At 36.2% G+C, this 26,427-nt stretch overlaps 1 protein-coding gene across 4 annotated transcripts in view; it reads right to left on the bottom strand.

Moving 5' to 3' along the window:
• npr1a (natriuretic peptide receptor 1a) overlaps nucleotides 1-26,427 on the bottom strand; it is a 237,606-nt gene that overhangs the window by 125,312 nt on the left and 85,867 nt on the right. For all 4 annotated transcript variants that reach the window (XM_073930933.1, XM_073930934.1, XM_005170050.6 and 1 more), the window contains 2 exons: nucleotides 19,713-19,900; nucleotides 3,209-3,322 (listed from right to left, as the gene is read on the bottom strand). In XM_073930933.1, coding sequence (XP_073787034.1) covers nucleotides 3,209-3,322; nucleotides 19,713-19,900 — 302 coding nt within the window. The remainder of the gene's footprint in view (nucleotides 1-3,208; nucleotides 3,323-19,712; nucleotides 19,901-26,427) is intronic.

The following is a 26,427-nucleotide window of genomic DNA, read 5'->3' as shown; positions in this document are numbered from 1 at the left end:
GAAAGTAGAGACATCTGAAAACGGAGGCATGGCTGCAAATATTTGCACATTTTTTCCTTGTAAGTTTAGACTTTGCAAGTTTGCTATAGAAAACAAACTCCAAAAGACACGTTGGGTAAATCTTCAAAGGGAACAGTGTACTTTATAATGTCACTCACATCACAATGGCTACGTTGTTTCACTATCTTAACAATAAAATGAAAACCTGATGTAAGGAACTGCCTATTTTCATTTTGATATTAACAACTTAACAGATACCAAAAATCTTAAAGCCACTTGTAGTTACATATTTATAAAAGCATTATCTTCATCTTCAATGTTTGCATATTAATAACAAACCAGAGCCTATAACATAACTGCCTCCTTTCATTTTCAAAACACGAAACAGACCCTGTCTCTTCTGCTGAATATCAGTTTTAATAATCCATAATGACCATTATAAAAGTATAATGTACAATACGTTTATACTATATAGGAAAGAAAGGCAAGCAATCAGTCAAATGTGTACGCGGTTACACAAATTAATATAGTAACTTATCTTTGTGCTCAGCCAAAACACGTTACCTGAGAATAAATAATAGATTCAAAAGACCAAAGAGTCATTAGATAGAGACAAGATAAATCGAATATCACGCTTAACAACTATAGTGAGATGTAACCAAGCAGTACATCCTTGATGAACTGTCTGCCATGCACTGCTCTCATCTGGGGAGGTGTGCTTAAAAAACCCGCTAACTGCCTGGAGCTCAGACCTTCACATACACTGCAGTGCATGCCAGAGTGTGCGTATGGTCAGGAGATATAGTGTGGATAGAGATATTTTCAGAAAAGCTAGGTGAAATTCCAGTGTGGACAGGGATTGTTTTCGATCCAAAATGCCATTTTAAATCTAAAACTTATTTTTGTAAACGGGCCTAAATTGCTTGCTGAATCTTCCAAAATCCACAGTACCACTAAAAACTTGTTAGCATGCTGATGAACTGACTACATGCAAATAGCAATAAACAATGTGTTTTTTTTAAATCTGTGACTTTCCCTGCTTTCCATAATTCCTCAAATTAACTAGGTTCAAGAACAATGCAAACAGCATGAAAATTAGCAATGCTGCCAGCAGGCACAATTCATTTATATTGTCTGAAGTTTAGGGTAATTCTTAATATGAAACATCCCAAAGGTGAACTGAGAATTAGTGTGCAGCTGTAATCCATAAAGACAGGGTGACATCTACTGTGTCTGGGAGTAGCCAGAGAAACCGTTTTCATTCTTGCATAAGCTTCAAAGTCACTGGGGTCTTGTATGTGCACTAGACTAACATTCCTTCAACATGGGAACCATGTGGTCCTAACAAAGTCATCAGGAATGATTTTCAAAACAGGAATCACATTTCAGAGGTTTAGTCTCTAGAGATGATGCCTAAAAATCTGTTTACAATCAATATAAGGCTTTACCAAATTTTCAAGGCTATCTAGTTTCTTAAATGCTTTTGGAAATGTAAATAAGCTCATGTAAGCAAAAGTCAAAATGTCGTGGACATTTTAGGAGATTTAGAATCACCGGCCATTGTCACCGAATGCATTTTTAAGCTTTAAAAAAGTGAATTTCTGTAGGTCTCTGCAGAGCACGTCAGAATGTCTGAGAAAGTGTTGTTGACAGTTCTCGCACATACACAATGAGCAGTATGAAATGTGTGGGGCAAGAGAAGATTTTCCACTGGTTAATCGAACGCAAATGTTTGGTAATCTTTGGTGGATACAAAAAAAAGTGTAAAAGGATGATAATATTGGTAAAAATAGAAACAATATTTACAAATTCTAAAAAAAAAATACTTGGGCAGCGATTAATATAGATGGGGGGCCAGCCAAAGTAAAGTCTATGTGTGGGAAGCAATGTATTATTTCAATTACGGCATAGCTTTCTGAAAACTGTATTTGTAGAAAATAAAAAAAATAGAGGTCAGCTGTATATATATATTTAGTTTTATATTTCCTCTTTTCTTACCACAATTGTTCTGGCTAAACATGGGATGATAACCAGTTTCAAGGTTTACTTCGGTTTGGAAAAGTCAAGGTTTTAAAACCGGCAAAGTTTTCTTTTATACCAATCCTAGTGGCGAGTTCAGACGGCATGATTTTCAAAGTAGTCACGTCACTGATGTTGCCAAATTTACAGTAATTTATCCTTCGTTTCTTGGGTCCAAACAGACTTAAAATGAGCGTTTTTTAACTTCTCCCCCAAACTCCCGCTGGCCTGCAGGTACCCATACTAGTGGATGCTATTTTCTCATTGGCTTGAGGTAATCGCAGATGTTGTTTTCAATCAGAACTCATTTCACTCATTGATTCAAATCGCAGACAGCTGCCAAATATCTCACGGATATCAGCAACACATCAGCGATTCTCTTAGATTGCGTCTTTGATAGTTCATACTGTGTGATTGTTACTCATGTGAACGAGCATATTTGATGATATGATATTTTTATCCAAAGTTTTTATATTGTCAGAATCTTGCTGCTCAAGCCAAGTTGTGGCCTAAGGGTTATTGAGTTGGACTACTAATGTGAAGGTTATACTGTAGGTTTGAGTCTTAGGTCCGGCAGGGAGTATAGATGGGGGTAATGTACTCTCTTCCACCTTCAATACCATGAATGAAGTGAGACCCCTCAGTAAACTCCCTGACCCCTTAACTGCTCCCTAGCAATTGCCCTGGGTATGTGTTCACTGTGTGTGCATATGGATGGGTTTAATGTCGAGTACAAATTTGGAGTTTGAGTTACTATACTTGTGCACGTTATATTAACTTATTTGATATATGAATTTACATAATTAATAATGATATAAATAATAACTTACTTGCAAATTAAACTAGATATATTCATTTTAATAAAGAGAGCAAAAGTATGATTGAATAATTCTGCAAATTCTGTTCAGTGCATGTATTCTTTTATTATTTATGTATACAACCTTTTTTTAAAAAAAAAGTCTTTTTAAGGATTCTTAAGTTCTTTTAAGTCTTTTCATATATATTTTGCATACTGGAATTTACAAATAAACATTCTTGTTTACAGTTTTTTGTTAAGTACTATGGTTATTTTTGTTTGTTTGTTTGGAATCTTACTGCAAAAACAAAATAAGACTATGGATTGGTACATTGACACATTGTGTGCTTCATTACTTATGAAAAACAAAAGTCACTAATAGAGATGTCTTACCAGAGAATCTTCCACGTTGAAGTTAAACATATCCATGGCTTCTGTCTTTAGCTTGGAGACAAAGTCCTTGTACTCTGGGTTCTGAGGCTCTCTGTAGGTCAGGATCTTCACACTCTGTGGGTATTCAACACAAAGACAAAATTTAGGCTTAAAGTAAAAGATACACATAGGTTATGTTTTTGTTTTGGGACCCCCAAAAAATAAAAATGACGCCACCCCCTCAAATTAACAACTGTACTTAAATTTTTTTTTAATTGTATTATTCAATACATTTATATTATTATATATTATTCATTATCTGGATTAATTTTTGAAAGATGTTAGTTGAGTTGACATGGTTTCAGTGCTTAAATCTATTGATCAAATCTTCATGCGCAGTGTTCATTGTGGTCTGCTCTCACTGGATTCCATCAAGCCATATTTTGTGTACGAGTCGTCACTTTACACAGTTTTTATGCCATTTTATGCTTTTTTTTTCTGCCTATGCACAGCTAGATTCTTCTGTATTTACCCTTACAGCTGAGAGTCTAAATGCATCTAAAGATTTAAAGCTTTAAAGTTTTAAAGAGTTTTGTCATTCATCAGCCTGTTAACAGTTAACTGTACTGTTGTAACTAGCAATACTACAATGGAGGCTGTAGTGGTTCAGTGTGTTTTGTTTATTTTTATTTCTTTTTTTTGTGCACATCATAATTTACTCAGGTCGACAATCCTGACTTACACTGATAAAAAATAATTTCCTAAATGCAATCTAGAATTGGGTATCAATTCTAGTTCAAAGAGCCACAAGTTTTACTTTGCATAATTTTAGAAGCTTTGCTGACTTTAAAATGTTCATACCAGTGTGTTCTATTAATAATAATACTGAACATTACATTTAAATTAGTTACACAAATAAATATGTATATATTTAATAAATAATAATAAATATATAATATATAAATAAATAAATATTTTTTGAGATATTGAGCTCTATTAAATACAGAGCACTAATACATTTTAATATTTAACAATTAATTACCCCTAAAACATAACACAAACAGATAGATTATAATTTGTATAGGCTATAGTGGTTTTACTCAGGGTGTATACAATTTAGTTTTTTTTTAATCATCCAGTTATGAACCAATGTGAGTAAAAGGTCCACTGCAGAGCTCATTCAGCTGTCATTAGTGTAACAGGAGTGAAACTCTGAGAACTCGCTGATGTGATGACAGCTCCATTCATTGTTATTGCAGCACTTTTTGCTTTACAATTTTAATATGTTTGTTTGCCATGCTGCAAAGAGGACCGTCTGATATTTGTACAATGCAAAGTGTGAAGCCTGTCGCACTGTGGACGATGAGCAATTTTGTGCCGTGTCTTTAAAATGCTATTTGTTCCCTATGAGTGAAGCCTGCGCAGAGAGGCGCGCACTCCGCAGCACCCAGCTGATCGGTTAGGAACGCAAGCCATAAACAGGGTAGTGCTTTCAGCCACCGATAATGTTCTTATTGATCATGTATTTTAACTGAAATATAGTCAGTTAAATAGACCTGAGGATTCATTTAGTTGTTTAGCTTAAAAGAGGTACGCGTAAGTGAAAGGTAAACGCCATCAGGTGAAGCAGACAAGCGCCAAAAATCACAGGAAGTGCCCGAAGCGCTTATTCAATAAAAGTCCCCGTGCACAGAGGCGGGCCGCTGCGCTTCTTTTCCTGTGTCACAAAAGTGTCACCTGCATTTAAATGACATAAGCATAAAGCTTAATTTTTGCAGTACTTTTGAGCTCAAATTATAATAAAAAATATATTTACCTTCAGAATGATGCGGGACACAAAATTTATCCATGTGGGCCCATTGATTACCCCTCATCTAAAATGTCTTTGCGGCCCCCCTAGCGCCATCTGGCGGCCTCCCAGGGGGCCGCGGCCCCCAGTTTGAAAACCCCTGCCCTAATCAACATGAGAATAGAGTCCCAATTGATTTTTTAAATATTTTATTGATAATTTATGTATTGAAAATAACTAACAATGGGTTGTAGAGTAAAAAGTAAACATCCGGTAGTATGATTAGCTAATGATTTTGTAATGTAATATGCATTTATATAGCACGTTTATTGTGCCATGCAGCCAAAATGGTTTACAATCCTGTGACTCCTTTTGAATATTTCAAATTTAATACATTTAAATATTTTAATTTAAAAGTTCCTTAATGACTGGATGCTGTGGTTCACTTTTGAGAAGCATAAACACTCTGTCCAATCTTTATTAGAATGCAGAGAGAACAAGGAGTGTTCCACCTTCTTATCAAAGCGCTGAAGGACTACCCTAAGAGATTCAAAGTTGATTTCAGGATGTCAGTGGCTGGGTTTGACACAAGAGTCAAGCTGTTCTGCAATCATCTGTTACAATCTGTCTTTATAATCTGTATCTGTGTATTTCGCATATTATTATTAAGTTCTCTGAGCTGCGTGTCTGACGGCATTCTGGATTTTGACTTTTGCTTGTACGGTGGCTATGAACTGTCAAAACACATCTTGAAATATATGATATGGATGCAAAAATGTGACTTGATCTCAATGGTTTAGCCACACTAATAGTTAACTAATTTACTACATTCAGAAAAAAAAAACACATTCAAAACCTGTTGATTTTAGCTGAATAGCTTCAATATAAGATTATTTTGGTGGTGTATCATTGAGTATAGATGGATTGAATTGTATTTTTTATTGTAAAACTTACAGGATGTTTTTTTAAAGCACAATGAACTCTTACATGTTTTAAAGACCAAGGGAGTTTTCATTTCTCAACTTCAGACCCTTTTAGAAATCATTTGTTTTATGCACAGACATGTTCAACTCAACAATTCAACTTTGGTTTTGGTTGATGTTGTTCAAAATTATGAAATACCACCACTTTGTTTTTGTTTGAAGTATTCCAAGGCCTTCAGGCAAAAAATAAAAAAATAAAATAAAAATTGTTGACAGAAAATCGAATACAGAAGTTGCACATTTTTCAGCAAAGTATTGATCATGTTAATAATTTAAAAGAATCAAATGCACATCAACATGAAATGGTATTTTAGACTTTACAAGGTTAGATCTAAAGAATTAGTGCGTTTATTAGGATATACATGTATGTATCTATGTGAATCGATATCAAATGAAAGCTCAAAAGCTCAAGCTCAAAAAAGCCACCACAACGAATCACTTTGTGTCCCTTCTCGGAGGACTTTTAGATTTGTGTATTACAAATTATGATTTGTGTGAAGTGGATGGGGATAATAGAAGCTGACGTTGATAATAACAGTGTGTGTCTGCTGGCTTTTCAATAGCACAGAAAGACCAAACAGCTAGAAATCGTTACAGTGACATAAATTTAATTATTTTACAGCAAGAGCTTTTGAAAAGATTGTCTTGTTTATCAATGTTTATTTTGAGCAAACCTGAAACTTAAACTTACATACGACGAGCTTTATTACACTGTACACACAGGCAATAGCTTAAATAATGTTGCTTGTTGTGGGAGGCATTAATACATCTGAAGTACCACTTGTATTTTAAAGAACTTAGTATTTTTATTTATTGTCTTTAGTATGGGTTTAATGGTACATGGAGGCTATGGTTTGGTACTGTATGCGCCTTGGTTTTGGGGTCACAGTTCAATAGGTATAACAGGAATAACACTGTAACCAATAGCCAGTGCTTGCTTTACTGTTTATTTTGAGCTGGAGCTAAAGAGTGCTACTGTACTTGTGATGCAAAAGTTCAAAACAAACTAAGTATTGAAAAATAAAATTTTAGAATTAGACTGCGTAATAAACTATATAACTTTCAAAGGTTGAGCCCAACTCTTTCCTAACAACATTAAAACACCAATTGTGCATAGATTCAGCAAAATCTGAAATCTCTTTTAATGAAGATACTAGCACTAACTGGAAGTTCATTCATAACAGCGTGTGAGGTACAATAACGGCTCAATCTTGTGTGTGTGTAGAGAAAGGATTCAGACATGCGTAAGCACGAGATGAGACAGAACCTTATATTTACATTGCTTTTATATGTAATTGTGGTTTATGAATGAATGTGCATGATCATTATACTCTTGTGTCTTCTGCACCTCGCACATGAGCACTACAATTTTCAATGGCGTATTAAGATAAAACAGATGAAACTTTTACATGCAGTGGCACTCAATGTCAGTTATACAACAGTGGACCAATCAGCAGGAGTTGTGCTTCTGTGTACCAAGTTGACATGACAATGACAATATTGTGGAACAACTGACCACCGCCAAGAGCTTAGAAAGACCAAGAGGCGATACTCTAGTTTTATTTGGGTTTAGTTTTATTACCCACTAGAGGGTGCGGTGGCCATTTTGGAATGAAAACTCCAATAGAACAACAGCATATTATAAGTCTGTTAAATAAACTATTAAAAGTGCTGATGATTGTGATAGTAAGTGTTGTATTGTCGTCTTTTAGGTTGTATGTCAGCTTTAAAAACAAAGCAGCTGCTTGCCATTGCGACAGTAATGATATCCAGCCAATCACTTTCACTCCAAAATGGCGGAATCCGAGGCTGTTGCTGGGCGCTGCTGTTGCAATGGAACGTTCTATTGAGTGTCGCCTCTTGCTCATTCTAAGCTCTTTGCCACCGCATCTCACGCTTTCAGATGCAAAGACGTGAATGGCTGCTAAGTTGATGCACTGCTGTCGTCTATTTGGATTAACTCCAGCGATTAGACTGGAACATCTGGACTGACTGTATTTGTCGTGGGAGTGCATGAACCAAACTAACCCAATTCCCAATTTCTCCCATTTTTCCATGGATTCTCTCGTATTTTACAATTCTATTCCGTTACCATCCCGTAAAGGTATTTTCCTGTATTTCTCCCATATTTTTAATCTTTCTATGATATTTTTAATCTTTCTATGATGGGTGGCAATAAACATTAAAGAGCCCATCCTCCATATACCTATAACCCATACCGCCGAACCACCATAGAACGCCACTTGCTATTAAATGTGAGTCTGTTCTGTGCTTTTATTTTATTTAGGCATGAAAACATTATGAAATAAATATAAAAATAGCAGGATTCCGGCGTGGGGGGATGGTGGGATGGGGAAGGGGGCGGCAACGGTTGATATCTCTTATATTTAGATCCCAATGTTGACAGGAATGCAATAGATCCTTTTCACATTTTTGGCTTTCTCAGCAGTGGACATCTTTATAGTTAGGTAAACTTAGAGTGCAAAGAATGGGAGAGTGATAACGGCAGCCAGAGGAGAGAACAACATCAAATTTACTGTCCAACATCAAATACACTGTGTTAGAAACACCTCGCATAAGGTGTAATCCTTATTTTTTTTTGTAATTTCATGCAGATTATATAAAACATTTGTAAATACATATAAATGTACATATGTTTTTGAAAAATCTAAATATTAATAAATTTCAAGGATTTAAGATGCTGATGACCGAAAGCATCATGACAGTTTTGTGAAAAGGGTTCATTTTAAAATCAAATTGCGAACAAGGGCTACACTTTTTGTTTTGTGGTTTTATTAATATTGTTATTTTTATATCTCATAATGTATTGGTAATATACTAATGGTATAGTATGATTAATGTCTAATATGGAAGAGCTCATTATTGCTTTTAAAAGCATTCTACCTCTACTCTCTTACCTGACCACAAATATATCCTACAAAGTGAACTATTGTTATGGCTTTTTATCTTTTTTCCTGTTAATCAATGCAAGTTTGACTCTTTAACGCCCCATAGAAATAAAGATGACTTGAGTTTGTCTTTAATTATAAGTAAAACAACAACAAAAAATATTCATTAATGTCTTGAAAAGTTTTGTAACATTAGTAAATTATTCAATCATTCATTTGCCACAGCGGAATAAACCACCAACTATTCCATCCAGCATATGCTTCGCATAGCGTATGCCCTTTCAGCCACAACCCAGTATTGGGAAACATGCATACACACTATTAAAACTACCACATGTCTCTGGACTGTGGGAGAAACCGGAGCACCCAGAGGAAACCCATGCCACACAGAGAGAACATGCAAACTCCACACAGAAAAGCCAACTGGTCCAGCCAAGTCTCAAACCAGCAACTCTGAAGTTAAGAAAAAAAGCTGGCAAATACCAGTCCTCACTGATTGCTAACTGAAGTTGGCATGACACTGATTTCCTTGGCATTATTTTCTGTATCATATTATCTTATTAATCTAAATAAAATGGTTTTTCAAAAGAGAAACAAAATGTTTGGTGGGACTTGATTTTGCCCATGGAGAATTGATTAGATTGTTATAATTTGCTAAGTGCTGCAATTTCATTTGAATGACAGGCTAAATTAATGTTACTGATTAGAGATTATGAGGACATATAAATAAATAAAAATGATTATGTGTACATTTAAATAAATTTAAATCACTTTTGATGACTTTAAAGAGACAATACAGCAAAAAATGAAATCTCCTTTTAATTTACCACCTCAAACCACCCAAGATATTTGTGACTTTTTTCTTCAGTAGAGTATAAAATTATAATGATTATTAGCTGAATCCAGGATCTTTGACCACTGCCAATGCTTATGAGCTGAAATAATCATTCTGTGCAAAAAATAAAGGAGGTCCTGCTATATATTTTTCCCACAGTTTGAATGTTAGTCTGTGCAGAGTTTATGCTTATGCATAAAAAAAACTACAAAGTCACAAAATCTTAAAAGTCCACTCTAAAGAGAGATATTTAGTTTAAAAATATTTCTTTTTGTGACTGAACAGCTCATTTCATCAATATAAGCTTTGCTTTCATCCAAATGTAATTATTAAATTATTCCCTTGAACGGTTAAATTGAACGGTTAGGGATGGGCAAAACAACAATAACATTGTCAGTCTGATATTTCTGTTATATCTAAGCATGTAAAGGCTCTGCATGATCCTCTTCACCAATATTCTGGGCTTAGACTGATTAAATTGTGCATTATTTGATATTCAGATCCTCAGATAACCATAAAAACAAGTGTTCTGTTGTGTAAGCATCTGTATAATGATCAGATTAGGTGATCAATGGTGTAGGTGGGCGCCGCCATGCTAGCCTGCACTGCGGTGGAGAGATTAAAAGCTGCTGGACTTACAACACATAAATGAATTAAATTCTTACCAAACACATGGAAATAAGTGACTGTTTAACTGGGAGAAGAATAAAGCAATCAATCTAATTATGTAAATAGTGTGTATCCATTGTTATACACATCAATAGATTATGTGTAAACTTATTATCATTAGCTGTGTCCAAAAACATGAATGTAATAAATGTGTTTTCTTGCTAGTACATATATGTATTAGGGCTGTCAATCGATTAAAAAATGACTAATTAATCACTTTTTTTTGCCATTAATAGTGATTATTCGCAAAAAAACATATTTATTGCAGAAATAAAAACACAGGCATGTAAGTGCTATTTGAATTTCAAAACATCAATGCTAATAACAAGCACAAATGATTTCCATGTTGGATTCTAAGTGGACAACAAAACAAATCCAAAAACAGGCATTGCAAATATGGAAACTGGAAAATTATAATAAAGTATTGAATACAAACAATTGTACTCATTGAAAAGTTGTATTGCTGAGAGTTGAGCACATGAATTATAAAGTAGAAACAATTTTGCAGAGTCATCCTTTACATTCAGCCATTTGATAAAACATTCCAATCTGTTAACATTATCGGGGGACAATGTGGCCATTTTCTTTTGAATGATGTGACCTGAGAGTGAGAACAGTCCCTCACAAGCAGAATCATCGAATCAGCATATGCATTTTGATGCCTAATTTTGGTGCCACTGCTGCTGTGACAAGGACGCAAGAAGCACTAAGGGGTGCATCAAAGGCACATACCAAAGATGTAGACTTCTTACAGGGACTTTGGTCACACCATCTCTAAACATTCTCAAGTATGGCTGTATTTTACAAGCAAGGATTTTGACACAGCAATGTGAAACAGAAGCTTTACAAAAGTTGTGTGTAGGGGTGAAACATGTCAAACCTAATAAAACATTTGAGGGTGCATGGAATCAACTTAATGGCAGAGGAATCGGCTGTCTTTGACAGCTTGCAACATCATCTGGCACTTTCACTGAGGACATTTACATAGACACCAATACTCCGATTTTATGATTAAGATAATACTGATTGAGAGTCTACCATGTAACCAGCAATTCCTGATTACCTTAAAGGACAACCCGAGTCACAAAATGCAGAGGTTTTTCTTTCCATTCGTCATGCGGTATCAAATTCCATTAAAAAACACTCTTTACTTCAAATTTTCATCCAATAATTGTCACGGGGCATGAACAATATGTTGCTGAATAAAATTGAACTGCTGAACTGCAGTTAAATATTTCAAATCAATTGCATGCGATAACACTCTAATTTTGACAGCCCTAATATGTATTTAAATGTTTTCAACTCAAAACAAATGTTATTTCATTGAAACATCATCTTAGCTGTACGCCAATCACAATGCACTGGGACAGCTTATCAGTCACAACACATTTTGTTTTTCGAAAGACAGGCCTTCATCAAACCTGAAACTAATAGAGCTGTTTTTGCCAGGCTGAGGAGAGATGTGAAAAATTAAGTTTGACAAATAAACCACCAAGCATGATATTATGTTCTAGTACATCCCTCAAACATTTGTAAAAAAGTAGGACCCCTTTAACATTATTGATATAGCACTGTTACCTTTAGTCTAAAAATCTCTTTAATGTTCTACTGTTGATCCTCTACGTCTTAAACGGCCCGACAGTGAGAAAAATAACAGCAAATCTTTGTTTTTCGGTGAACTATACTGTAGCTTTAAACTAAGGAACTGTAGCCTCAACAAACATTGAAGATGACAAGTAAAAACACTTTATCATGGCTTTTATTCCCTAAATATCCCAACAAGACAGTCGCCTCTGATACAAACATTTGATGAAATCATTTTCAGTACCAACTGTTTGCTATATCATGAGCCTAATGGAATGATTCCTGTCTACGAGTGAGTAAATGTCAGCTTACCACAGCTGTTGGTTAATGCCACTGAATGTAAATAAGACCCTTTCTGAGTCTGTGTGAGAACTCATTATAATGCGGTTTCTTAGAGTGGTTAAACACCCAGTTCTGTTAAGCACAACACACATTTGGTATCAAATATTTCAGGAAATGTATTTTTCCTCATATTGTTATCATCTACTGTGCCAGATGTAATTTTCTAGTTTGATTGCACATACATTTTAAATGGTTACATTTAAAGTGCTACATTACACTTTTTTAAATATCATCTTTCACATAGTGTGCAATAGAGCTGTTTGTCAAAGATCAAAATTCACAACAAATCAGGCTTTCAGACTGTATTTGGTTACATTTTTCTCTTCCAGTGCAGATAAACAGTCTTAAAGGTCATGCTGGTGACATGAACTGAAAAGCAATGACATAATATTGTGTGAGATACACTGTCGAAAGTACGAAAAAAATAAACAAAACAACTTTTCTTGTTTGAACTGTGCAACATGAGGACAATTTATTAGAAAACAGCCAACATAGGCTCTGAAAACATAGCTCTATATACATTTTATTGCGAATTATGTAGCCAGAAGTATGTATGGTTGCCTTTCATCTTTAAAACAAACGCTATGGGGCGGTATGACGGCATTCCTTTTTTCGCTTACCAACTATCCTGTATTGGGTAGGACATCCCATATTTTGGACTTGATTTGTCCCTTACAGAACCTGCCATGTTCCGTTTATTGTTTATATTAAAATACTACAGTTGCGGATGATGTATCCATAAGAGATGCTATAGATCATTATCACATTTTGGGGTTTCTCAGAAGTCGTCATAGTTGAGTAAACTTAGAGCGCAGTGTAGGGGAGAATACAACAAATATTTTTTATTTTTTTTACATCTTATTTGATGATATAATAATAAAAAAAATGTCTAGGTGTTGACTTTCAGAAAAAGGAAAAAATAGGGTGAGACTGACGATAGCAGTCAGAGGAGAACAAAGTTACTGTCAGCACCATAGATGCTGCAGTTTTTTTTTAATTTGATGCAAAAATGATAAAATAAATACATAAATGCATATAAATCTTTATACATATTTTTTTATATTAAAATATTTATAACTTTCAAGGATTTAAGATTATGATGACAGTTAAACGTGTCATAACAGTCTGGTGAAAAGGGTGTATTAAGATCAGGGGTGGGCAAACTCAGTCCTGGAGGGCCGGTGTCCTGCACAGTTTAGCTCTAACACTAATCAAACACACCTGAACAAGCTAATCAGTGTCTTCAAGATCACAGGAAATCTATAAGCAGGTGTGTTTAATTAGAGTTGGAGCTAAACTGTGCAGGACACCGGCCCTCCAGGAGCAAGTTTGCCCACCAGTGAGTTAGATGATATTTTATGAATATTAAATACCACAGAGCGACGCGGTGGCGCAGTAGGTAGTGCTATCGTCTCACAGCAAGAAGGTCGCTGGTTCGAGCCTTGGCTGGGTCAGTTGGCATTTCTGTGTGGAGTTTGCATGTTTTCCTTGCGTTCACGTGGGTGCCCTCCGGGTGCTCTGGTTTCCCCCACAGTCCAAAGACATGTGGTACAGGTGAATTGGGTAAACTAAAATTGTCCGTAGTGTTTGTGTGTGAATGAGAGTGTATGAGTGTTTCCCAGTGACGGGTTGCAATTGGAAGAACGTCTGCTGCGCAAAACATGTGCTGGATAAGTTGCCGGTTCATTCCGCTGTGGTGACCCCAGATTAATAAAGGAACTCTGCCGAAAAGAAAATGAATGAATGAATAAATAGCACAGGAGAAGATTTGTTTCTGGCAATAACCCAGGAAATTACATTATTTCTGCTGTTCTTTAAGCGCCATCTACTGGCAGAGAGTAAAGTTTCATTTTCATTTATTCTGCCCGCTGTTTTTGTTTTTCCCGCTTTTCCCAGGAGTCTCCCCTATTTCAAGTTTGTTATTTCTCCCAGAAACCCTGCATAGTACAGACCAGGCCCATCCAGTTTGTAAAAAAAAATCAGCAAACAGAATCGGGCATGAGAAATCGAGATTGATGCATCACTAAACATGTCCCTGAGGATTTTCAGATTTGTCCCTTATTGCATAGTGATACATGTCAACCCTAATCCAAACTCAATCTTATGTGCATTTCTGAGAGACAAAATTTGTGATATTATGAATATTGCATCTGCAGATGGTGCCACCATTTGTGGAACTTCGTGCTCTCAAATATTAGTCTAGGACTCAGCAAATAATCAAATTATTATCTCCCAGAGGAAAACGGCAATTCTGAACTTCCTGAAAGTCATCAGTGATGTCACGCTTTCTTTCTGCACACACCCATGTAGGCTTGCAAAAAATGTTCATAATACTAGTTCAAAGTCTTCATTGACTGCCTGCAAACATCTACTTTGTCTATGTCAACATCAAATGTCTATTAAACACTGTAGCTGAGGTCTGGAAGAGTTTCTGTGCTGCAAAACCGAATACACTTTGCAGTTACTATTTTATTTGGGTTCAAATTGATGCATCAAAACAGACACCATCCTTCCTGTTCATATCACATTTTTGAATGTTAAGAAGTGACTGTAAATTTAGTGAAGTTGCCCAATGGAGTTTTGTAAGTCAACAGAAAAAGATCAATTCAAAAAAGAATACAGTTGACAGTGATGAGTATTAAATGATGCACCATTAACAAAACGAATTGCTGCATGGTAAATAACATCTAGTTTGTGGAGGAGAGCTTTTGAAGCTGATCTGTAAATCAAATAACCATAATCCAAAATTGGTAATACTGTTATTTTACCAAATCCTATTTTGAAAAGTGCGTAAACGAAGATTTGTTTCTGTAAAGCAAACCAATACGGGCTTTAACCTTTTTGAGCAATTAATTTATGTGAGTTTCAAATGACAGTTTCCCTTCTAACCAGATTCTAACAAAAGGAAGTAGAAGAAATTTTAGGAGAAAACTCAACTCAACCCTGTGTATCTGAGGTCTCTGAATATTGTGCGGCTGTCTTGGCTGACATGTCTCTACGGAGGTCAGGGACAGTACCTCTGGACTGGGCAACTGGGGTGGTAGTTCCCATTTTTAAAAAGGGGACCTGAGGATGTGCTCCGACTATAGGGAATCACACTCCTCAGCCTCCCTGGAAAAGTCTATGTCAAGGAACTGGAGAGGAGGACCTGGCTGATGGTTGAACCTAGGATCCAGGAGGAACAATGCGGTTTTTGTCCAGGCCGTGGTACACTAGACCAGTTCTATATTTTTACCAGGGTGCTCGAGGGTTCATGGGAGTATGCCCAACCAGTCCACATGTGTTTTGTGAACTTGGAGAAGGCATTCGACCGTGTCCCTTGTGGCATTCTGTGGAGGGTGCTCTGGGAGTATGGGGTCAGAGGCGGACTGTTAGAACAGTAGGAGTTTGGTTCGCATTGCTGGAAATAAGTTAGACTTGTTTCCAGTTCATTTTGGGCTCCGGCAGGGCTGGAGGGGGTCCGGTTTGAGCACCACAGGATTTCATCTGTTATTCACACATGATGTTGTTCTGTTACTTTCACAGAACATGGACCTTCAGCATGCACTGGGACAGTTTGCTGTTGAGTGTGACGCGGCTGGGATCAGAATCAGCACTCCCAAGTCTGAGGCCATGGAGCTCCACCGGAAAAAGGTGGTTTACCATCTCCAGGTTGGAGGAAAGTCCTCATCCCAGGTGGAGGAGTTCAAGTATCTTGGGGTTTTGTTCACGAGTGAAGAAAGGATGGAATGTGAGATTGACAGGCGGATTGGTGCAGTGGCAGCAGTAATGCGGTCGAAGTGCTGGTCTGTTGTGGTAAAGAAGGAGCTGAGCTGAAAGGAAAAGCTCTCGATTTACCGGTCAATCTATGTTCCTACTCTCACCTGTTGTCATGAGCTTTGGGTCATGACGGAAAGGACAAGATCTCAGATACAAGCGGCCGAAATAAGATTCCTTCGGAGGGTGGCAGGGCGCACCCTTATAAATAGGGTGGGGAGCTCAGTCAGACCGGAGGAACTCAGGGTAAAGCTGCTACTCCTCTACCTGGAGAGAAGTCAGCTGAGGTGGCTCGGTTATCTGTTACAGATGGCTCCTGGATGCCTACCTAAGGAGGTGTTCCAGGTATGTCCCACCAGGAGGAGGCCTCGGGGAAGACCAAGGACACGCTGGAGGGAATATGTCTCTCGGCTGGCCAAGGAATGTCTCGGGATTTCCCCGGAGGAGCTGAAGAAAGTGTCTGTGGAGAGGGAAGTCTGGGGAGAGGGAGGTCTTGGGTTCACTCCTAAGTCTGCTGCCCCTGCACTCCGGCCCCAGCAAAGTGGATGAAAATGAATGAATGTATGAATGAATCAATCAATGAATCAAACTCAACATGTGGTAAAAGTCAGTAAAAACCTTGTCATCACGTGTTTATAAGTGCTGAGAAAGTATTTATAGGTAAAATTCAGATTTAGGATAAAGGGTATTTATTTTTTGACACCTATTTTAAACAGTACTAGAACAATCAAAACAGACTTAGCCATCAAATCAATCAGAGCAGAGTAGCAAAACTGACACCTTCCTTCCTGTTCATAGCATGATTGTAAGTGCTGAGAAAGTCTTCATAGATGAAATTTAGATAAAGGGTGTTTAAGTTCTAACATAAGCATTACTAGACCAATCAGAGCAGAGTAAGCCCTCAAAGGATGAGGAATTCTCAACCAAATAGCACTAATCAATTATCTAATGCTTTAATGTACATTATATTTAAATAAAAATAGTGTTAACCTTGAATGAATGGAAACTTATTGTAGTAAAGCTCCAAAACAATAGCATAGTAGGCTAAAACCAATATTGTGTTTAAATGCGAACTACAGAAATTGACCGACTCAATCAGTCTTATAAATAATTATTTATGTAATCATCTTTCATTTTAAAATGAGCTCTTAATAGAAGCGTGCACACATTTCCACTAGATCTCATCAATTACACTAACGCATATTTCTCCAAAAATAAGGTTTTAGATAGCTAAAGAAAATAATCGCTTCAGCCTAAATAAACATGTACTGTATAAAGTTCATTTTCAGCCTCAGTAGGGGGTGAGGGTTGGCAGTGAGCCACATGAAGACATGAAGCCATGCGACAGCCTTCACCATGCTGTCATATTTCCGCATTTCTCAAACATCCAGTCATGTTTCTCGGTGACTCTGAGCCAAACACAGCACATTCCTCAGTGTGTGTCTATCTGTCTGATCTGAAATGAGGAAACACAGCTGCAGCTGCCTGCTAATCACCATAAGCAAAGACCTGCACAAGTATAGTTTCACAGTAAATATGCCTATGCATTTCACTGTTGAAATCTGTGGACAGTGTCTGGCATTTTTTTATGATTCGACATGGTTATTGTTGTGTTGGTACATTGAAAATGTCAAATAATAAACTTAAATATTCACACACAGTGGGGGAAAAAGGATTCAAAACATCCCCATTTTTCTCAGAAAACATATTTCTATAGATACTGTTGACTTTTCACTAGATGTTGATAACAACCAAAATAACACATTAATAAAAAGAAAGAAAATCTAATCTGTTCACAAATTGAGTTATGTGTAATAAAACGACACAGGAAAAAAGTATTGAACACATGAAGGCAGGTGTAAAAAGACATTGAAGCCAAGACAGCAGCTGCAATCTCCCAGTAGTTATTCAGCAAGGATCTGCCGTTCCTCATTGTAAATTAATGCTTCAGTACAACATCTATATTAGCAGGATTATGTAGATGAAACCAGGATGAACATTTCAGCAAGACAATGATCCAAAACACAGTCAAGAAAACATATAAATGCTTTCAGAATAAGAAAATCAAGCTGTAGAATAGCCCAGATTTGTTTTTTATTCATATACAGTTGGAAGTCAGAATTATTAGTTTAATTATTAGCCCCTAAATTATTAACCCCCCGATTATTTTCCCCCCATTTTCTGTTTAATGGAGAGATTTTTTTTGGATAAATTTCTAAACATAATAGTTTTAATAGTTAATTTCTATTAACTATAATTATTATTATTATTATTATTATATATTAATATTTTACTAGATATTTTTCAAGACACTAGTATTTAGCTTAAAGTGACTAAGCTAAGGCCTAACTAGGTTAATTAGGTTAACTAGGCAGGTTAGGGTAATTAGGCAATCATTGTATATTGATGGTTTGTTCAGCAGACAATTGGAAAAAAAATATATAGCTTAAAGGGGCTAATAATTTTGACCTTTAAATAATTTAAAAAACATTAAAAACTGCTTTATCCTCACCAAAATAAAACAGACACTTTCTCCAGAAGAAAAAAATATTGTAAGACATACTGTGAAGATCTCCTTGCTCTATAAAACATTATTTGGGAAATATTTTAAAAATAATAATAATAATTCTGATTTCAACTGTATGTATTTCTTTAGTTGTCAGGGCTGCATGAGAATAAAATATAGTAAATATATAAATATAGTAAAGTTGTAAAATATTGTTAGACTTTAAACTAACTATACTTTAAATTTGAGTATTTCTTTAAATCTAATTTAATTCTGTTTTTCAACGCAACATTTTTAGCATGATTACTTTAAAGACACATTTCATCATTCATTTATTAATTTTAGGCTTAGTCCCTTCATTATTCTGGGGTCGCCACAGTGGAATGAACCACCAACTTATCCACCATTTGTTTTACACAGTGGATGCCCTTACAGCTGCAACCCATCACTGGGAAACACTCATACACACTCATTCACACACACATACACTACGGTCAATTTTAGCTTACCCAATTCACCTATAGCACATGTCTTTGGACTGTGAGGGAAACTGGAACACCAGGAGGAAACCCACACGAACATGCAAACTCCACACAGAAATGCCAACTGACCCAGTCAGGGCTCGAACCAGCAACCTTCTTGCTGTGAGGCGACGACGCTACCCACTGTGCCGCCATGTTGCCAAGACACATTTTATTTATAAACTATTATGCTGCTTTGATGTTTGAAAAAACATTTATTTTTATTATCAATGTAAAAGTATGTTTGTGTCTTAATTTTTGTGTGATCTTTTTAGTAACACATCAAACTAAAAAAGTGATAGTAAAGCATTATTAACGATAATTCTATTTGAAATAAACACTTTTTTTAATATATAATTTTAAATTTCATAAGCATATTTAACAGAAAAACTATATTTAACACTGATTGGAACAATACAATAATAGCTGGTGATTGATAATGTTAATAATTAGCATTATTAGCAAATTAGATTTAAAAGATTTTTAAAGAATATTTTGTAGAAATTTATAACAAAATATGTTTTAGAAAAAGACACATCTGGGCCACATCTGAAATTGATCTAGACCCCTCTCTGTAGACTCTAAAGTCTCAATCTGGTTATTATTACTATTCCATCAGCACATTACTCACTTTAAAGGCCTCTTTGGCTGCATTGTCATCAGCATCTCCTCTTGCCCATGGTCTGGCAGGATGGCTCTGCAAACTGCGTCCAAACAGGTCGATGAAGAAGAAAGCGTACTCCTCCTGAGGAAAACCCTGCCTCCAGAACTCCACCATCAACTTGCGAAACGTCTCCCACTTGCAGCAGACATACACCACTGCAAACACAAGATAAACAAACTCAATTATCTGCCTTAAGGGTACTCATGGATGGAAGAAAAAACGGTTCAGACTTAATGAGAATTCAGTCCCGCTTATTAGAACGGAATGTGCTTGTGTGGCGAATGAGCTTGGGTATATAATGCAAATGCAAAAGCACCTGAAAACATCTGACACTTTAATTTCCAATTAGGCTGGAGGTTATTAAGTTGACGAGCTGAAACTCACTCCAAGAGCTGAAATGGAAGCAAAGCTTTTGTGTTTCCTAGGCTGTAAAACATGGGATTTCCTGCTCCTGCTTTGTGAGTCACTGCTGAAGGTAATTGATTATACTGCTGTACAATGTTTTTGCCTGCTTCAGGGGTAAAATGTGCTATTTATTATGCATTAAGATGTGCTGAATTCCAATACGACAATTAAAAAAACAAACCTGCTAATAATGATAATATACAGTGATAATATCCCTTATGAACTGCTCAATTTACTACCCTTTTGTAGTGTTAGAGATGAAAACATCCACTAAATTAAAGTGCTGTAAAATGCATCAGTTAAAAAAACTTTTTTTTCAAATTTTTATGCATAAATTTTAAAGAAAACTCTATAATTAAAATGTTCACAAATGATGTCACTGATTTGGTGAAAAAAAACCCTGAAAATTATGTATTTTTAACATAAAAAGTAATTTTGAACTGGATGTTCTTTTTTACCTTTTATCAAAGTCTTAGACATGTGAACGATTAGTAACAACATTGGCTCTGATGCATTGTTAAATAAAAAAATAAAAAAAATTTATAAAAAAAAAATTCTCCCTAATTTACTGTTAGTGGCTGTTTCTGCCCCATTGACATCCACTGCAAACACATTTGATGTTGCAAAAAAACACACAGGGCTTTATTTTAATCTAGGTGTACAGTCTAAAGCGCAGGGCGCAAAAGCATTAAAGGCGTGTCCGAATTTACTTTTGCTATTTTAAGGATGGAAAAAATTCACTTTGCGCCACGGTGCATGGTCTAACACGGTTGAGATCAGGCCCGGATTGGCTAATTGGGAGAACAGGGAGAATTCCCGGTGGGCTTGTCCGTTTTTTGCCCGCGAGGGCTGGTGTCCCTACCTGCTTGCACTCTCAGCAGTTGCACTTTTTTCATTTATTTGTTTATTTGACTATAACCTCATTCTTTTTGTAAATTATTTTGCCGCAGATCTGCTCTTTTTATTTATTTTCTCGCAGTCCCGTGAGCCAAATGCAGCCTGCAGGTTAATGATGATCATCATTAACCTGCGGGCTGCACCCCATTCCACCTCAAACAGCGGCACCTTAGTGAATATTGATTAACATTAATGAATATTACACCTGCTCAATAAAAATCAGATGATTCACATTCAAATCATCGTGGTCTAGTGGTTAGCACGTTGCGTTACAACGCCGCCGATCTGAGTTCAAACCTCACCAGAGTATAATATATTTTTTTCATTTTCAGTGTTAAGACATAAAATACTGTTTGGGTTACTTATGCAGGGGTACATTTTTGTGTGTGTGTGTGTGTGTGTGTGTGTGTGTGTGACGACCGTTACAAAGGACTGGATATCTATAAAGAATTAATGTTCTCAAATTTATGAAAAACATTTGAAGTTCTAAAGCAGCTGTGTCCTTGAAAAAGACATGTTAGTGTCATTTGAAACTGAATTGAAAATGACGTTATTTTTATATAGTCAGTCGTCGACTGAGGTGGGCCGGTTTAAGGATTGAAACTCCAGAGCTAAAAAGGAGTCCCACTCCGGCCCTGGTTGAGATTATTTTCTTAATGAGTAAAGCCTGGCTTATACTTCTGCGTGACCCACGCACATGGCCTGAGTGTTGCCGTGGATTTATTCTTCTGCGCGCTGTTTGTGTTCCTCTGCAATAACACTTCCAAAATGCTAGCGGGCAGTGAGTGTGTTCCTCTGTGTTGAGTTTCTTTGCTAGTGTTTTGTTTTTTTTTCGACGGCCACGATGAGGGCTATGCGTCCACGCATAGGCTGTGCTGTAGCATACGCGTGTGCTTGACGCAGAAGTATATAGTTTTGAAAACCAACCAATCAGGGTCTCATCTCCCATTCCCTTTAAGAGTTGGGAGAGAAAAACTGAATACTTCAAAACATTTAAGAAAACAGTTAAAAAGCATCTGGAGCAAGAGGATAATGGGCCTCTGTCATTTGACCTTTACTTTCACTTTCTCACTGGTAAACTTTTTCATTGGTAAAGATATTTCTGTATTGCATTACAGCCTGTGCGTATTAAGCAATGTGTAAGGCAGGCACACAACTGACATGCTCTGTGCTGGACTTTAGACTTGCTTTTAGCTGGTCTATTGAACAGTCTATTTTAGTTCCTAAAATAGAAACGTGCCAACAATGAGCCTTAACACACCTCTTTTCCAGACCAGAACACCCATGAGTCAACAAAGGGGTGCAAATGGATTAGCTATTTAAACAACAGGGCAGAAGTGGGAAAATGAGAGTTGCAATGTTTTAAAACACGCCTTGGAAACACATCTTGCTCCTTATTGCGCTGGGTGTATGATTAAGTCCACAGTCTTTGTTTTTGTTTACTCCATGTAGATCTGAGAGCTGAGATGCATATTTTGATTTTCTCAGACATATCAAGGTAAGTGCTTTAAGGTCACTCTCACACTCTCACAGACACACACTTTAATTTGCTGTTATAATCCATAGAAAATCAATAAAACTAAACTTTTTTTAGCACAGGCCTATCTAAAGGGTTAATGATGCCAGCTGATGATCAGCAGTAAAAATGACTAATTTTACCTCTTACCAACAGGTTAAACCAACCACAATCAAAAATGCATTATAATAGGGTGTCATGGTTTTGCATTAAAAAAATGTGGTTAAAAAGAAAGTCAATGGGGCAAAAAACAGCCACCAAGAGTAAATTAGGGTGAAACAAAATTAAATTAATCAAAAACAATGCATCAAACGCAATGTTGCTTCACATGTCCGAGACTTTGATAAAAGGTAAAAATCCAGCGTACGATTACTTTTTATATTGAAAATACATCATTTTGTGTGCTTTTCTTCCACCAAATCAGTGACATAATTTATAAATTTGGCATTTAAAGAGTTAACATCCTGTAATTTTCTAAGCAGTTTTATTGTTTTAATCAGGACTGATGTTGATTAACAGAAAGAAAAAAAAAAGATCTAATGCAGTTTTAAAGCAGTTTAATTTGGTTGATGTTTTCATCTATAAAATAACAAAAGGGTTGTAAATTTACCCAGAGTGTATCGTTGAGTTTTTTATTTTGTTGTTTAAATTATAAGCATTTTCTTAAAATTTGTGTCAAAATAAGATTTGTCACTAAAAATCTGCTGGCTGGAACACAAAAAGGTACGGCTAAATTAAGACACATAATCACCCCAATAGTACATAATGTATTTACACCAACATAATATTACTATTGAACATGACCATTATAATATGGTAATATTGTAAGTTGTTATCAAGATGCAATATCATCGATGGAAATTTGAAAATATACTTTATTCATTTTTAATTTATATTTAAAAATCTACTTGTGTTTTTGACAGAGAAATAAAACAGACCAAAACATTTGAAAATGCCCAAACACATTAATTTTTATCTAATCTAAAATCACATAATTTCATAATTACAGTATCTCGATTGATAAGTAGGAAGATTTGCAGGCAGCGTAACATTTTGAGGACTGAACAACATTCATAACAGCCTATAATTTCCCTCTGATTCTGTGACAGGGTTATGGCTGTAATTGTCTGAAGCTACTTTCAGGACCAACAAAAGATATTTATTCAGGAACATGTACTTAAGTGAATCATGTTGTGCAAGGAACATCTGTCATGATCATTTTACTAAGAACTACATGTTCCAAAACGTAATGTGTTAATGTTTGTTTTGTTTTTTCTTGACAGTTAATAATCTGCAGATGCATTTATAAAAGATTACTGAAATAAGAACATAACAGTATTGTGAATAACAAGAAGAGAGTGACATAACACATAATTTTAAAGCTGAAATGTGTTTCAGAAGCACTGGCGTCACAACAGAAGTGCAATATTTGATTTCAGTATTAATAAAAACTTCCCTGTTTGCTATTGGTCACCCAAAACGAAAGTCCTTGCCCATCCTCACTCGCAATTGGCTGAGCTAGTTTCATTTCCATATGGTCTGAAAACTCAGCTATTTAAAAAAAATAAAAACTGTTATACAGTATTAAACAGTCATTTTGAACAAAATTACAGCAGGGAAAATAAGTATTGAACACGTTGTTTTTTTTCTTCTGGGATTAAAGGAGTTGTTAACATGGAATTAAACCAGTTTTTGGTAAAAACCCAAACTATACAAACATAAAAAAATAAAATAAATAAAAATAAAATCTGAAAAATGACATTGTTAATCTTGGACTTAAACTGGATGGAAACATCTTGATGGTTCTGGGGTTTTGTCCATCCAACCTGATCTTTATTTTGTATTTTCTATTGGATTAAAGTGATTGACTGGGCCATCCTACAGCTTGATTTTCTTTCTCTGAATACATTTGAGAGTTTCCTTGACTGTGTTTTGAGTCAATAGCCCCTTTCACACATACAGACATACAGAGGTTGTATGTGTGAACAGGTCCTTTTTGAAAATACCGGTAAATTCGTTCTGGCTATTTTCCGGAAAGAGAAGTTGTAACATTACCGGCAATTTGCCGGAATGCTGCGCTGTGTGAATGCAGAAGGAAGATTGCCGTAATAAGCGCGTGCACGTCTAGACTGTGCTGACGTGAGACGTCTGCTTTAGCCAATCACAACAGTCAGACACATTTACGTCCGCGCGGTTTGTGAGAATAAAAGCCTTTGAATATTTTTCCAGACACATTTAGCTGCTAGAAGTTAGTCAGGTTACGTTTATATGTTCTTCTTAATGCCAACTGTGTAAATAATCATGCTTATGAGATGCTTATGATAAGCCGTTGTTTGTTTACCTTCAAGCTTTGCGTGTGCCTGTGAAAACAGCCTGTGAGCGCCAGCACACACACATATTATGAACATCTCGACATGCGAAAGTGATCCTGCGAAAGTTGTTCACAATATTGGTCATCCACAGAGTTTGTAATTTAGTCAAATGTTTACAAATACAAGCGCAGCCATTTAAAGCTCATTTGTGGTGAATGATGTCAGAATTTACCGGTATTTTGGAATGGATGTGTGAATGCTCTTTTCCGGAAAATTTCCGTAACGTCCTCGCCTGTGTGAACAGCGCTTTTTTGAAAACACCGGTAAAGTCGTTCCGGAAATTTTCCAGATATTTACCGGTATCACTGTGTGAAAGGGGCTATTTTCTGGCTGAAATGTCCACTCTGGTTTAATCTTCATCATCCTGGTAATGTAGATGTTGTACTGAAGCAGTGAATATTAATTTACACTATGGAATGGCAAAGAGATGCTGAATAACCACTGAGAGATTGCAGCAGCTGTCTGGGCTTTCACTGCCTTTTACACCTCCCTTTCTTCATGTGTTCAATACTTTTTCCCTGCATCATTTTGTTTTATTATACATAACTTCATTTCTAAACTAATTAGATTTGTTTTCTTTGCATATATGCATTTCTTTGGTTGCTATCAACATCTGTTGAAAAATTAAATTCAACAGCACCTTTAGAAAAATGTTTTCTGTGAAAACGGTGACATGTTCAATACTAATTTTCCCCACTGTGAATAGACACTGTTTTAGTGTTTAAAAATGAGCATTTGTGTTTGTCCATATGGCATTACACATAAAAATAACAAAAAGTATAACAGATTGGCCGCATTAATAATGAAATCTGCATCTAAAATGGTATAATACTTGTGTAGGTACTAGGTACTACATTTGGTTTTGAATTTTTTTTCATGAGCATTAGAAAAGTGGATTATATAGTATAATTGTGGGTAGCATGAAGGGAATTCAGACATACTACATTTATCATTATCACATGACTTATCCACATCAGCTGCACTTCACTACCTTTCATAAATTCTCTCACATGGCCTTATAGGAGAGTAAAGTGTCCATTAGATGTACATTTCAGATTTCAACAGGAGAAGTGGTGCATCCAGGTACTTCTCACCTACTTTGTTTCGAATACTATTACTTCTGATATACAGTTCTACTCGGCTTGCATACTGTTTTTCATATAATAATTAATTCCTTACATTTATATAGCACTTTTCTGGACACTCAAAGCCCTTTACACATTTTTGGTTGAAAGCTCCTCATCCACCACTAGTGTGCAGCATCCACCTGGATGATGTGACAACAGCCATACTGTGCCAGACCGCACAACACACACCAGCTGATTAGTGTAGAGAAGCCAATTATGATATAGTGAAGGTTAGGAAGCCACGATGGATAGAACATTTGGCCAGGATGCCGTGGTTTAACCCCTACTGGGATTTAGGACATCCTGGGATTTTTAACAAACAGAAAGAGTCAGGATCTCGGTTTAAAGTTAAGAAGACTGCGCTC

The sequence above is a fragment of the Danio rerio genome, chromosome 19 (assembly GCF_049306965.1).
Source record: "Danio rerio strain Tuebingen ecotype United States chromosome 19, GRCz12tu, whole genome shotgun sequence".
NCBI classification, from domain to species: Eukaryota; Metazoa; Chordata; class Actinopteri; order Cypriniformes; family Danionidae; genus Danio; species Danio rerio.
The sequence above is the reverse complement of the archived record's forward strand: the minus strand, read 5'-3'. Positions and strand labels throughout refer to the sequence as shown.